Raw genomic sequence first — 15,966 nt, 5'->3', positions numbered from 1 at the left:
GGCAAAATCTTCAGGCGTCCCTTGTATGCCAATGGCAAGTAGCTCCGTTTGTGCTGTGCACACTGTACAAGCAGCTCCACCATAAACCAAGCTGCGTTCTGGGCTTTTTATATTGCTCCCCAGACAAGGTTTTAGGTGACTTCTGTCCCATCAGCAATCTGGGCTCTTTTCTGCTCACCACCCATGGCTTTACGAGTCTAGTCTCCTGCGAACCTCTCTCCCATTGCTGCACATACGGTTGGGGGTGGGGGGTCCACAATGCAGCTTGTGGAAAACCCCACGTCATTCTGTGGGGATGGACACTAGCATCCCCACTCATCCTTACACATGCTTAGGGCAACGATGAGAGCCTCTGCTCCCTCCCTCGCATGCAAATGTTCAGTCTACAATGTGCACTGCATCATGCATGCCAGATGCGCTGCACTCCACCGTGCATGGGAAAAGCACCGCACCCCACTTCATAATTGAGGAAGCACAGGGAAGGAAGAATGTGGGAAAGTAATTTGGTGCCGGTCCGGAGGATTAATTGTTTACGCTGAGCAATGGGTGGTTGGTGGTAAATTGTACAAGAATGAGTGCATTCGAGTGGTGAGGAAGACAGACCCCACCAAAGGATGAGAATAAACCTGCGGGGTTGAAAGAAAGACCGACGGGATGAAAGAGGGGTTGTTGAATTGAGTGATGGTGGATTGAGAGTAGCAGAGGGTTTGGAACAGACTGATGGGGTATTGGTTCTTAAATGTATAAAATTTAGGGCCGAATGTACGCGTTTCGTAAATTTTGCCCCAAGTTTCCTGTTTGGAATGATTTTCCATTTTCTTTGACTGCTAGGCATGCAGACAGAGTAGAAAAAAATATCTCTCTGTGCATGTGTGATTGGGTCAAATTTGGAGCCAATGTACTGCTAAACTCCAGGTTCGTTTTCCGATTCGTGTTCAAAATATAACATTCGATTTAAATTAAGTTCTTCCTCGATCATAAATTGATGTTTGTGGACAGACAGATGGACAGACATGAACTAATTGCTTCACCCTACTTTTCACTTCACCTGTGTGTGGGGTAAATATTCAGAGCCACATGCGGCAAATTGACTGTGATCACCAAATATTGCAGCCCCTTCTGATGTTAAATGCCAATTTGCATGCACATCTCCCTTCTTTGTGCATGAATTGCATTTGCTTCATGTAAATGATGCAAGAGGTTCCAACGCAGAAGTTTATTTGCAATTGCACAAAATATTCAAAACTGAAGGCACCGTTAGGCTCTGACCCTTGTCAATCGACCTTGACCCTTTTTTCAAGCTCACAGCATTATCTCTACATTTCCAGTGGGGTGTACATACATGCCAGTTTTAAATTTAGATCTTCCAAATTACAACCGTTTGCTTTGGGATTGCAGGAAAAACAAAATGCTCTTTTGTGACTTTTTGAAACAGATTTTATCAACTGAGTAGATAAGTGTACGTTAACCGCTGCGGGAAACGACGCGCGTCTGACGTTTTGAGTGTAACCCTTCGTGGGAGTGAAGGGCTGTTGTTTCCAAAAAGGTTGCATTGGGTCAACAGATGGATTTGAATGTGTTGGTGTGAATTATTTATTTATTTATTTTTGAGCTCTGGAGTTGTGTTCAAGTAGTTTGCAGTAGATAATGTTTTTCTTTGGCCATAGTGGTTTGGGATAAATGCCGTGTTTCCTGGCACTTGTGGCCGACCTATAATGATAGTTTTAACGAGTGGTTCAGTGCATTGCTGTGCCAGCATCAGTTATTTTTATTGTGTTTTTTCTTTTTTTGGAGGAAGCAAACGAGGTGTTGTTTGGTCTGGCTTTTTGATGCATGAGGCCTCAAGCTTTGGCACAAGTTCCTGAAATAGATTAATGCTTTTCAACCATTGTGGCTTTTTTTCCAGACTATTCATTAGAGTCTGAAAGCATTTTGTAATTATTGTTTTTGTTGCTTCGTGTTTGCGTATATTCTCGTTTCCCCTCCAACCGCTTCCCCGCCAGCGTCTTCAGCGTTCAATCCACTACCGCTCGAACAGTGTTTAGCTCAAGAATGCCAGGGACATTGGCCAGTTTTGATGGCGTGTAGTGACCAAGTAGCACGATGGCTGATCCTCTTTGCATGAGTGCTTGTGTAAGCAGGCTGTTCTGGAAAACTTTTTCCTTTGTGTTGACATTTTGCTTTGTAACCTCAAAATCTGAGATAAGTTTCTTCCATAAAAAGCGCAACTGAGGCATGTATCTGCTTCCGGGTAGGGCACGTCCTGGCACACTTTTTGGAAATGTGTCATTTTGTAGTTAAGATCAGCTCCGAGCTGCATAATTTGTGAAAAGCATTTAAAACGATGAATGTCTGAGATTGGTGGGGTCCTAAAGAGCCTTGAGACTTGGTAGAAAATTGCAAAGGACTGGTTTTCGAAGAGTGACATGCTAATTGCTTTTGAAGATTACTCCAGGAGCGAAGAAGAACGCAATGTGTCGTGCAACGTGGTGGGCCTGGTTTTTCCACAGGTAGTGCCGTGACTAATACTTGGTCCATGTGCAAGCCGGATAAACTTGCTGCTGTAAACACTGCTGTGGCTGCTCTCTGATGATACTTGAAATCAATCAATCTCTCTCTTTCTCTTTCTCTTTCTCTTTCTCTTTCTCTTTCTCTTTCTCTTTCTCTTTCTCTTTCTCTTTCTCTTTCTCTCTCTCTCTCTCTCTCTCTCTCTCTCTCTCTCTCTCTCTCTCTTCCTCTTCCTCTTCCTCTCCTCTCTCTCTCTCTCTCTCTCTCTCTCTCTCTTTCTCTCTTTCTCTCTTTCTCTCTTTCTCTCTTTCTCTCTTTCTCTCTTTCTCTCTTTCTCTCTTTCTCTCTTTCTCTCTTTCTCTCTTTCTCTCTTTCTCTCTTTCTCTCTTTCTCTCTTTCTCTCTTTCTCTCTTTCTCTCTTTCTCTCTTTCTCTCTTTCTCTCTTTCTCTCTTTCTCTCTTTCTCTCTTTCTCTCTTTCTCTCTTTCTCTCTTTCTCTCTTTCTCTCTTTCTCTCTTTTTCTCTCTCCAGAGCACACATCCACCCACTTGCCATTCTGCTGGTACTGTTTGACACTCTGCTACTGTACCCAGCAGGGAATCTCATTCCCTTGAGGCTAATTGCCCTGTTAGCAGGAAAGATGCATCATACCATTTCATACCATACAAAATTTCAATTGAATCCCATTACAGATTCCGATTATCAAACTAGCTTAATCCATCTACCCAAAGTACACACACCCATATGAATACATTACTGTGCAAAAGTTTTTTTTAGTCCAATAAATTGTATTCATACTTTTTAATTTTTTTAAATTTTTTGGACACATCGTTTAGTCTTGTGGAAGAGCTATACTAGTACACTGAACGGATCAGGACATAACGGACAAAAACAGGATGCAAAAAACACACACATGCATGGAGAAGGAAGCTCTGAAGAAAAACTGGAAAATAATGAGGGATTTGGGTGGGGTTAATGAGGGTAGAAAAGGTCATGGTTTTGGATAGGGGATGATGTGAGATGGCAGTGAACAGCTGTCTTGAAGACCTGGAGGGAAAGGTGAGATTGAAGGGGATTTCTGAAATTGATTCCACAGGTGGGGGGAAAAAATGAGGAACAAATGAGTGGAGGTGAGTGGTGGGTGATCCTGGATTTGAGTAGTTTCACCAGAAGAGGGTTGATTGTAGATCGTTTTGAGCCCTACAGAAACCTGGTGGGGGTGGGGTTGGTTGATGGTGGGTGGGGGGGGGGCACAGAAAGAGCAGAGGGTGCAAGACCAGAAATGAGGTGGAAGAAGACTGAGAGACCACTGACCTGTCTGTGATGAAGTGATAAGCCCATAAACTCAGCTTCGCATGCAGGTGAGACTAATTACACCTATTTTTGTATCCTTTCAAAAAAACAATTTGCTCCTGAAGTGATTCAGGGTTCATTACGGAAAGGGTTTGAATCCTTGCGCAACTGAGAATCATCTGATTTTTCTCTCTTAATCTAACTCATTCACATTTTATCTGCATTTTAAAACTTTATTACTTCGGAGTAGTTTGTGAAGACTGCATATATTAAGTTTGATTTGAAAGCATCATGAATTAAGTTTGTGTGGCATCAAAATGTGAAAACTTTGGAGGGGGGGGGAGGGGGAGTGAATACTTTTACAGGCCACTGTACATGACAAGTTTATCTGTCAGCTCAGTCATGAAGACCACACGGGCCGTTGAAAAGAAATCTGACATATTTGCAAACAACTTCTCGAAAGCATTCCACTCAACATCACTCGACACTCAATGATGATCCCCGTCATCCAAGTTCACTGTACTATGACTGGGCCTTTATGTAATCTCCAGTGTAAGTACGGCAGCACACGTTCTGTGAGCTTTTGCAGCTATCAGCTCGCGAGATGTAATGACCAACATTTTGTCATCTTTCTTCAGCTTTCTCACCTAAACAAATTTCACGGGGCCTGGACAATGGACTTGCTTCACTTGGAACATTTAATGTACTTGCTGCTCTTGTCGCAAAATATGCAGACATTATCATACATCGAAGAACTACTCACAGCTGATTTTCTCGGTTGCCTTCTCTGCTCCTGAGATTCACTTGTATCTTGCCCTTCGGGCTAGTGCTGTTTTTGTGAGTGTGAATGTGTCCTGACAGTTCCTTTGATAAATATCAGGAACAGTGTCAGATGATGACAGCTGCATGATCGGTTAAAAAGGCATGTATCCTTGCAGCTTTGGCTGGCCATGAAGATTGGTCTCTTGGGCTGATAAGTTCTGTACCGAGTGCTTTGCAAAAACATGTTATGCAGATCTGTCTTTTCAGCTGAGGGAGTACGAGCTCCTTTTGGCGGAACTTCTTCTTCTTCTTCTTCTTCAGAACCCAAGATTGGGCTGTGGGTGGTACCATCTTCCAGGCCATCCCACCCTGTGGGACAGCCCCACAGCAAAAAGCTTTCCACCCTAAGCCAGGGCTCCACACCTCACCTCGCTACTATGACCTGCGGTGCATTTGCCAAACAGTCCTCGCTATTTCCTTTGAAGTGCTATTCCGCCACTAAGGAATGTAGTTGTGGATCATTTAATAGTACCTTTCACATAGCTCCAAAGGCTTAGGCACTATATATAGGGATTTTAAAATGGCCCATCATGGTTGCCTATCCAACTCGCATTCCCATGAGATTTGCGGAAACACCTTGGCATTGCAACAGTCAAGTGACCATGAGACCCAAAACCAAGAGATCGCAAAATAAACGTCACACATGGAGAGATGTACTGCACTGCACATGGTGGCTACAAAGTCCCATTACCCCCCCTCCCTTTCCCCACCCAATCATCATCGACCCTGGTACGTTTCCTATACTGTATATATGTTAATGTTAATATTCTGGTTTTTATGACAATAAAAGTCTCGTGTATTCATAGTTTACATTATTCCTCTCGTGTGTTCATTATATTAATTTATCAGGTTCTGCGGAGGGGGTAGCAGGACTTTTTAAACACCCTGTCGATTATTAGTGAAGAGGCTTTGTAAAAGTGTTACTTTCGAAGTGGAATTTGATGTTCTTGAATGTGCCGTTGATGTTTCTGGGTTAAGTTTGCCCCCAATCTTTAAACATGGGGAATTCAGGAAGATGTACCACCAACTTTGACAGCTTCTGGAAAAGGTTAATTTTGGATTTAAATGTCTGGTAATTGTTTTATTTTTATGCGTATGTGTACTTGAATATAACTGTCATTAATCAAAAAGGCTTCAGCACTATACAGCGAAATGTGTATATATATATATATATATATGTATATATATATATATATATATATATATATATATATATATATATATTTTTTTTTAATCTCCCCCCCCCCAAAAAACCTTTTTTTTTTCTTCCAAATATTTCAATATTTTTGCAAACACTTGCTGGCACTCACTGATGAACCCCTAGTTTGACGAAGATACGTTCAGCCATCTCTGAAAAAAATGGTGACAGATACACGGCTCTTAGAGTATAGATATAGAGAGGGATGACAGAACAGAAGTAAATATACACCATGATTTTCAAAAGAATTTGTTTGAAAAACATTTGGTCCATTTTAATATATACACTAGTATCTTGCAGACTTGCCATTTGCAGATTTCAATGTTTTTTTACTCTTTCAGACATGGAACTAACGAGTTCTGAAATTTTCTCTTGTGGGACTTCTGCCCAGGTTTCATGCAAAAGGTTTCGAAATTCTGCCCGTGATGTTGGTTTCCTGGAATTTTTTTCCGCACAGTTCGATCCAATATGGCCCAGAGGTATTCAATGGGATTCATCTTAAGAGACTGACTTGGCCATGGAAGTCGCTTGATCCCATTTCTGTCCTGCCATTCTTTGGTCTTTTTTGCAGGGTGGCATGGAGCTCCATCTTCCATGAATAGAGTGTTGGTTTTTGACCATCTGACTAGTGGAGAAGACGGGGCGAAGTCCATCCTCAAGGATTGAAATGTATATCGTAGAGTTGATGTTGCCATCACACTCCACAAGCTCTGACTGACCAGCGCTCCAGATTGCTCCCCACACCATCACTGAAAAAACACTGTGTTTGACAGTTGGCTGCAATCAGTTCAAAGAGAACTCTTGACTGGGAAGTCTCTGGACTCATAAGTGTCCACTCGAAAATTGAGTAAATTGGGACTCATCTGAAAAAATGACAGTTTTCCAAACCTCCAAGGGTCTGGTGGCCATCTCGTCAGCCCACTTATTTCTCCTTTGAATGCTGGCTGGTCGAAGAGGTTTTCTCTTCACTGCTCTCCCATAGTAGCCCAGTTGATGAAGGTACTGCATGGCAGTTCTTGAGCTAACTTGGACCTCTTCTGCAACATCTGCTGCCTTGCAACAGGGAGTTTTCTCAATGGACCGCTTGATAGCTCGAAGACACCTTTCTGAGGACCCAGATCAAACAGAACGGGAAGCTGTGGATTCCTTGCCTTCGTTGGTGAATTGCACAATCACCCGATTGACCGTAGAAAGCGGAATGCCAACGTTCTGAGCTATCTGATGCTGTCTGACTCCACCTTCCGATTGGCCAACAATTCGTCCTCTTTGAAAATCACAAAGGTCGTGTACTCCCTGGGTTCGAGGCACAGTCAATTGTACAAATCACTGAGTAAAACTTGCTTTATACAGATGAAATGAATAAATTTAAGGTGTCTATTTACTTATGTCATGTCTCTGTATTGTCATGGAAAGGAGTTTGTAAAGTTTTGTTTTCAAGAGGATCATTGTTGCTGGTATGATCATGTCATTGAAAGTAGGTTTCTAAAGTTTATTTCTACCAAGATAATGGGTCCTGAAGTTATTGTTATTGAAAGTGGGTTTGTAAAGTTGTATTCATACCGACATGATCATCGTTACTGGAATGAACGTGCTGTTGAAAGTTGGTTTGTGAAGTTTTATTTGTACCAAGATGATCATTACTGGAACAACAGTGTTATTGAAAGAAAATTTGCTTCTAAAGTTTAGTTCATACAGTGATGATAATTGTTGCTGGAATAATTGTATTACTGAAAGTGGCTTTTGTAAAGTTTTGTTCGTACTAAGATAGTTTCTGGAACCCTCCTGTTATCGTTACTAGAAAGTAAATTTTTATAATACCTGTATTGTTCTTCTATCAGCGTTTGCATTTGTGATTTCTACATTGTGACACTTCTTGATCATCCTTTGCAAGATACTTGGAAGACTTTGTAGTCTAATTCCCCCCCCCCCCATTCTCGTGAACTTTGATCCCCCATGCCTCCTTACAGTCTCCTCTCGACTAACTAATCATTGTTTGCATGATCATCCCATGTCTTTGTGCTCAACATGGTCAGTCCATTAACCTTCTGCCTTGTGTTGTCTGTATGCATCCAGTAGATGCTCACTTATTGAAATGAAGTGTTTAAGACGAATTTTCATGAATGGATCATTTATATTTCTTTAATTTTTTGCTCAAATGTATCCTTAACATTGTTTGTTTATTTGTATGCTTTAATAATAAAATAGAAAAGCTTTGACTGTCCATGATGTGCTCATTTTATTTGCTCTGGTTATGTGCAGAGATGCCCGCTGAGGCACCAAGCTTGCAGCCCGCTGCGGTACGTGGTCCGGACGCAGGGGGCACCATCAGAACGGATGCTGTGTTACATTGTGGGAGGCAACAACATGGACTCCTGCAGTTTGACCTTCTGCACCTCCAGCAGCAACAGCATTTACAACGCCAAGTGCTTCTGGCCGAGTACCAACGGCGTCAGCAGGAATTGTCAAGTATGCATCAAGTGCAACTTCAGCAACGTTTGCAGGTTTGTGTGGACTTAAAAAAAAAAAAACAAACATGTATAAATGAACTTCAAGAAGCATGGTCGTCGTTTTACTCAGAAGTCCAATACATCCTTTGTTTCCAGTGCTTCGTGCTGGACACCAAGCTCATTTGTCAACCATTAACTTCGACTTGACCTCATTTGAGGGACCTGTTTGCATGGTACACATACGCAGAGAGTGCTCACTGAACATGGGCAGTACATGAGTGGCTGAACAGGTGGGAGGTGAATTGAATGCTCTTTTTTTGTTGTTGTCGTGAACCCAGACTCTTGCAATGCAAGAACAGGCCGAGTTGATGGAGCAGCAGTCACAACAGAAGCAGCAGCGTGAGCTCGAGGAACTGCAAGCCGCGATGCACAAGAACAAGGGCCAGGAGAGTGAGTCATGTTTGAATATGCTCGACATATCGCTTATGATAGAACAGTTGGTCAAATGAAGCCAGGTGTTCCACACGGACCGGTGGTCAACTCAATGCCATCATAGCTAATGTTCCAAGTTCCACCATCCCAATTTATTGGGATATTTTACCAATAGTATAACATTTATGAGGTTATCTTTTATATGGAAATAACCAGTTAAGTCATTATTTGCAGATGTAGTGGTTTTCCAAACAAAGCCAATTGTGTTTAATTACAGTCATGTTTTGAGGACGGACTTAAAACGAGCTATGTACCTACTTTATTGACACTGAGTGAGGGGAAAAAAAATATAATCATTGTTGTTTAAGCTGATCTTGTGGTTGCGTCGTTGTACAACTGGCACAGTTAAGCATTGATCACAAAATATAAATGAAAATTGATTTATACACCCACAGTGCTGTCTGTGATGTGTACTGGAGGAGGAAAGGGGAACAATGGCTCAGAGGGGAACAGAATGGGAAGGATTAGCATGTGTCCAATAAATTGTGGATGTGCATGAGGTCAATAGGGGCGGCACATTTGAAGGTCTGAAATAAAGAGGATGAAACAACAGACCCAGGGTGATTTTCACAATTGGGGGATAAGAGGGAGAATGAATGCAGGTGGGTAACTAGTCTGGACTTCGGGAGGGTGAGCAGGCAGGGTTTCTAGATGAACACTTGTAAACCGAGGAGCCGAGTGGGGGGGGGGGGGGCAGATGTCGAAGAGGGCAGGAGGAGCAAGGCCAGATATAAGCTTGTATAACAAACAGAGTCTACCAAGTTGCCACGAGTGGGAGAGTGACAGCCCTGTGGAATCCACCTCCTGTCTTGAGATTCCAATTGTGCAGAAGACCTTGTTTTCTATTGCCGCAGCAGGAGCATGAGTCCAGAGTGAGGAGCCATCTATACTCCATGGATCATTGTCTGAAAAACACCATGATGAGCTTGGTGCAGCTCTGAAATTCCTCAGCTGTACAGAGAATATAGGACCCATATCTTTGGGTGACCCCCTTCTGAGATGTAGTGGTAGTACCACACATCTTATGGGATGGACCCATTCCCACGAGCCTGGCCGTACCATGGACCGGTCACTGCTTGTAGTAGACCAGTCCATGGGAGGCAGGCCACCGCTTGAGACACCCCACCAAGTGTTGCTCTACAAGTGATTTCTAATCTGTTTGTCTGTCTGTCTGACGCACGATTTTTGTCCAGAGTTTTGAAATAATCGTTTTTTGTTTTTTTGAGTATGTAGGTGACTGACCAAGGACAGCAACACGCATTTTTCATCAGGATCTGGGTCCGGATACTAGAATTTAAGCGATTCTTCACCATTGAGAGATAGGGCCAAAATGATATGCAGTGCAGCATGATATCTCATAAAGTTCTGAAAGGATTCAGACGAAACCTGGTCGACTGGTTGAGTGTGTGACGAGGACGAAATGATTAGATTTTTGTGAAGATCCGAAACTGGATCTGGCTACAAGAATTTTGAAGTGATTCTTCACCATTGGGAGATAAGGCTAAAAACGATATTGCCTGATGTTTCAAAAAAGTTATGGACCGATTCGGATGAAACTTGGTGGACAAGTTGGGTGTGTGACGAGGAAGAATTGTTTCGATTTTGGTGACGATCCCGATCCAGATTGATATACGGGAAGTTTTTAATTTTCTAAATGATTCTTTATCAATGAGAGATATGGCCAAAAACTATATATAGCATGATATTTCAACAAAACTTGTGAATGAGTTGATTACATCAACGTGATGAGGACAAGCCAATCCAATTTTGGTTGACGTCCAGATCCAGATCCCGCTTTTTAGTAGGATATAAAATGTAAACTGTTCCGCGTGGTGGAGGTATGCGCTCTAGCGTGTGCCGTTCTCGTTTATTTTCTGGTGACTTTTTGGTTTATTTCTTTCTTTGCAGTCCATTAATTGTGTAATCGAGGTGATTGTGTATTGCAGGTGCCATCGCAAGTACTGTGGTTAAAGAACATCTGAAGGCTTTTGTTCTTAATCGGTAAGTTTAATTAGGCGTCTGCCCCCTACCCCCACCTGTCTGGGGAGAATGGAGAGCTGGAGTGGAAATGGGCAGAATCCTACCGTGTCCCCCAACCTACTCCTCCACTGTTCAACAACCGAAACCCTCTACCATTTGGATGTGTAATTAATTTGTCTCGTGTCTCATCATTAATTGCCTGTTGAACCAAACTGATCTATATTCGTAGAATAATAATTAATGTATACAATGTGTTCAACCAATTTGGTCTCTATATAATAAAAATAGGACCACTGGTCCTGAAGCTCACCTGGATCAGGAGCAAGTCACTTGCATCATAAAATATCTAAATTTTGTTTATGCGCAGGATTTGGTCATGCGACTAGTTGAATGGCAGCCCTCTCGATGCTGATTACAGCGATTACATGTTTACAGGTCATGTTTTTGGCTGAGGGCATGGCTGAGCTGCTGATGCAACACCCCCCTGTAGGTTAGGGTCGGACATTTTATCATTTTCGGCCTGATTTCAACCCATTGGTGAGCGCAGATTTTGATGCAGTCAATAAACCTTCTTTCGGCATCAGATATGAAGCTTGTGGCCAAGTTTCACCAAAATCATGTGTTTGGTTCAAGAAATAACAATTGAAGTGTTTACAGGTTCATTCACTCACTCACTCACCTATGGACACTGCTCGATCACATAAGCTCACTGGATTAAAGTCCAGGTGAGCTAATATTAATGTACAATTTGTTAAACTCTAATTTAATCTCTACATTGATACAATAATCTTAGTACAATGGAGCTCATGCTTATTTATCTTAAGGTTATTGCATTCACAGTTGACACAACATTGTGTATTTGTGTTTAACCAGAAAAGCACACTGACCCTATGACATGACGCTGATGTCGTGCGTAAATTATGCCAATGCATCACCTCCAAACTTGGAGGCATCTGTGTTGCACTCATGTCTTGGCAGACAGATTAAAGCCCCTATGGTCACGAATAAACGAAAGCAGAGATCTCAATCTGGATTTCGCCCTTCTTGTGGCCTCATCAGGACAACATACTGCTGAATCGTTTATTCACGACTATACTAAGCTCCTGAATAAACACAGATCAAACCCCCTAACTTGACAAGGCAGCAGTGCAAAAATTGAGTCCCATCACAGCACTTGCATGCGTTATGGAATTAATTTCTGTCCTTATCTTATCTTTAAAATCCTTTTATGTCTATTGCTTGTTGATGTACACTCTCTCCTTTAAGTAGCCCCACAAAAAAGAAGTCTGCTGCTGACAAATCTGGGGATTACGGAGGCAAGTTTATGTTTCCATTACGAGAAATTACCCTGTTTATGAGCAGTTCACATGACATTGCCATTGTCGCTCTTGTTTGATGACAGGTGGCTCCATCGATCATGTTGAAACCACAATTCCCATCGTTTCATTTCCTGCAACAGTGGTCTGAGGAAGTTTTGGATCATGTCATGGTATCTTCACCATTCACTGTTGGTTTCACCTTCATCATCCTTGAAAAAGTACGGACCAACGATTCTGTTTGCCGGAATTCCACACCACGCGGTATCACGTTGAGGGTGCAGTGCACGCTGGTGCACAATCCGTGAATTTTCTCACGTCCACACCCGACAGTTGTGTTTGTTCATGAAACCATTCAAATTAAAATGAGCTTCGTCACCAATTATCAAGTGAGAAATTAGACCTTCAACTTCAGTAAAAAGTTCCAGCAGTTTTGCCGAAAACGACATGCGAGTTTGAAAATCATTTGGAAGGCTTTCTTGCACAAGCTGATCGCTGTGTCGGTCGCACGGCAAATCTTTTCTCAAAATGCATCTTAAAGCGATTACAGCAATTCCAAGTTCCATTGAACGTTTCCTGGTCGATTTTTGTGAGCTTCTCAAAATATTATTGCTCAATGTTTCCTTGTGTTCTTCCAGACGTGGTCTACCTGATCGTGGTTTATCAGTTACCGTTCCTTCTTGCCAAAATCTTAAAATGCTTACAGATGATGTGTTTAGAAGGAGCAGCGTTAACATGAAGTTCTCGAGCTGCTCTTTGAGCTGCAATGATGGAGCACTTCTTCTTGAATTCTAACCCTGAATCTTGAATCTGAAAAAACAAAACAAATTGATTTTCATTAATGCTTCAGAAAATATGACTGAAATCCCTACACTTCTTTTGATAGACCCTGTATACACTGCATGTACAGGTAGTGGACAAAAACGTGGAAACACCAATGTAAAGTCACTTAATAGGGTGTTGGGCGACCATGTACGGCTTGTATGCGCCGTGGCAGAGTCCATCAGCATCTGCAATTCTTCAGGAGAGATGCTGCACCATTCCTCCATGAGTCAATCAGCTCACACCTGGTTGATGGAGGTGGAAAACGCTGTCTCGGGCATCATTGCAGAATATCCTGTAAATGCTCGATTGGGTTCATATGTGGTGACTGAGAAGGCTCGAAGATATGGATGACATCAGTGTCGTGCTCATCAAACCACTTGGCGACGACGCATGCTCCATGGATGGGGGCATTGTCATCCTGGAAGACACCCCTCCCAGCAGGAAAGAAAGTCTACAACATGGGGTGAAGATGATCACTCGGTTCTATTAAGTGGTGATTGTCATTGACCTTTCTTTCTCATGGAATGACTGCACCCAAAACGTGGCAGGAAAATGTGCTCCACAACATTACAGAACCACCAGAACCCTTCACTGTTGGAAGCGAGCACTCAGGGTAGGAGAGTTCTTTAGTTTGACACAACATGTGCACTCGTCCGTTTGTCGAGAACATTGTGAAAGATGATTCATCTGACCCTATCGCATTTCTCCACTGCTCGGTTGTCCATTTCCTGTGCCCTTTTGCACCGGAGGATTCGCAAACGTGCATTGCCACGTGTGATGATATGTTTGTGCACTGCAACCCAACTATGGTGTCCCACTCTGTGGAGTTCTCGGTCGACCGTTTTTGATGAAACTGTCTGCTCGCACTACAGGTTGAAATGTACAGTCGATTGATCTGCAGTTGCTCGCTTGCTTTGCCTTGCACTTCAAATTAATGTACGGCTATCATGATCCTGGAGTATGCACTTTCGCCCACTGTTGCCCTTTGCTGATGATCTCTTTCCCTTGGAGTTCCATGCTGACATCACCTTCGACACCGTTGCTTGTGAAACGTCAGCAAGTTGAGTTGTCTGTCATTGAAGTTCCTGCCAAAAGCACCCCAACAATCACCCCTCTTTCAAAGTCACTGAGGTCACCTCTTACAGCCTTACTATCCATAGATGAAATCCACACCATGGTGTGGACTGTGTCCATTGGGGATCGGCAGAGTGCTCGTCACACTCCACATGTTTCGATTTTCCCACTGATCACATCACGTGCCTTCTGGTTGAATGGTTTGCCCTCAGCAACCTTTTGACAGTTGCCCTCAGCATTTCCATCGAATATCTGGTTTCAACTGGTCCCGGAGCATTTCATAATAACGGACACTGTTTACCGTCGTGCCCCTTTCTTGATAGTGTCCCAAAGTTGGGCCTTGTGAGTCCCAGAAAAGCGTGACCATCACGATTCCAGGCGATGACTTTTGAACTTCTTTTTTGACCGGTGATGTCGGATGTTTCCATTCCATACTCTGGCGTTTGCTCTCTGGCTCCTAATGGTGTCTCAACGTCTCGTCTCCGGTGACAACGCGTCTCAAAAAATCATTCCCTTCATGAGGAAAGCTGTTAAAAATGCTTTTGCAGATTGTCACACGGTCACGCTTCTGCTCTTCTGTGAATTGCTTTGGAACCCATCTTGCAGAAACTTGATGAAAGCCAAGTTGGTTGTTGATGATTTCATGTGCAGAACCATGACTGATGTTCAGATGTTGTGCCACTTCATCACTAGTCGACCGTTGGTTTTCCAGAATTATGGTGCGGACTCGTTCAATGTTTTCTTCTGTTGTGGACATGGATTGGCGTCCAGATCGTTCATCATCAGTGACACTTGTGTGACCGTTTTTGAACATGTTAATCCAATCATACACACTCTGCTGCGGTAAAGCCCTGTTCCCATATTGTGCTGAAAGTCTGCGATGGATTTCTGCTCCGGTACACCTTCAGCCCACAAAAATCGTATCACTGCACGCTGCTTTTCTTTGGTGCAAACACACAGTGAAGTGGTCATGTTAGCTCCCTTACAACGACACAGTTACTGACTGCTCAAGGTTGAAACTACTTCACAATGGTGCAGATAGTTCTTGCTTATAACTGCAAGTACAATAAGCAATGTAGTCAACACAACACAGTTTTAAATAAATCATTGCGGATACTTTTCGACTCACCCTCGTATATACCGTGTCCCCCAGAAGACATCACTTTGTGAAAAATTATATTTTTGTTGCAATTTACATCACAAAAACATTACAGTCTGGTCCAGCAAGGCCAAATATGGTGACAGTATCACCTAATTTTTTTCAAAGTATACAGTTTGTTCCAGAAGAAAGTGTCACTTTGTGGAAATATCACCACTTTAAATTGCCCACCGAAGGAAGGCCGAGGCTAGTAATGTACAATGTAGGTTCAGTCATTGTTTTTCCAACCTTGATATGTTCGTTATTCTCTACCCTTTTGCCGTGTCCATCTTTGACACTCTTGATCTAAAATTATTACTTTTGAAGCTTTGAGTCCTAAGGTGAAAAGTTCAAATGGAATAATCTACATTTTTCACAACAATTACACAACCTGTGCCATTCCTGTCTGTTCAGGCAAATTATTTTAAAGTAAACCTCCAAGCTTGCCATTTGAAAGCTGCAGGGTGACCTCTTGCTTGGTACCTGTAAACTCCAGATCAAAAGTTACCTTAAGGGTATCTGGGTTTTGCAATTTGGTGGAAAGGCCTCCATTAAACTTTTGTGATTTGCTTTCACAAATTTGCTCATTGGTTCCTTCCAGGAGACCAGCCGACCCCGTCACAGGCCAGCAAGATGCTGTGCCAGGCATGCTGATTCAAGGCGAGACCAAAAGAGATTTTCCGCTGCGCAAGACAGGTGGGCTCATAAACCATCGTGTTTGTGATTGACATTGTTGTGGCTTTGGTTTCCTGCATGGGTTTTGGGTAATTTGTCTTTTCCTGACAATTTCTATTGTGTGACACATTGTGCTTTGTTTGTTTGCACGACGCAACAATTATGATTTTGCACCACGTCCGAGTTTTTCAAATATCTT

At 42.7% G+C, this 15,966-nt stretch overlaps 1 protein-coding gene across 12 annotated transcripts in view; it reads left to right on the top strand.

The window, feature by feature from the left end:
- Positions 1-15,966, top strand: part of LOC147030249 (histone deacetylase 4-like) — a 168,574-nt gene that overhangs the window by 69,042 nt on the left and 83,566 nt on the right. For all 12 annotated transcript variants that reach the window (XR_015056279.1, XR_015056277.1, XR_015056278.1 and 9 more), the window contains 4 exons: positions 8,080-8,321; positions 8,606-8,717; positions 10,706-10,760; positions 15,694-15,788. Coding sequence is in view for 9 of the 12 variants with exons in the window: in XM_085874116.1 (XP_085730242.1) it covers positions 8,080-8,321; positions 8,606-8,717; positions 10,706-10,760; positions 15,694-15,788 (504 nt within the window). In the remaining 3 variants the exon portion in view is untranslated. The remainder of the gene's footprint in view (positions 1-8,079; positions 8,322-8,605; positions 8,718-10,705; positions 10,761-15,693; positions 15,789-15,966) is intronic.

Source organism: Eptatretus burgeri, chromosome 3 (genome assembly GCF_056783735.1).
Source record: "Eptatretus burgeri isolate ZD-2024b chromosome 3, Ebu_testis_v1, whole genome shotgun sequence".
Lineage (NCBI taxonomy): Eukaryota > Metazoa > Chordata > Myxini > Myxiniformes > Myxinidae > Eptatretus > Eptatretus burgeri.
This window is presented reverse-complemented; position numbering and strand designations above follow the sequence as displayed.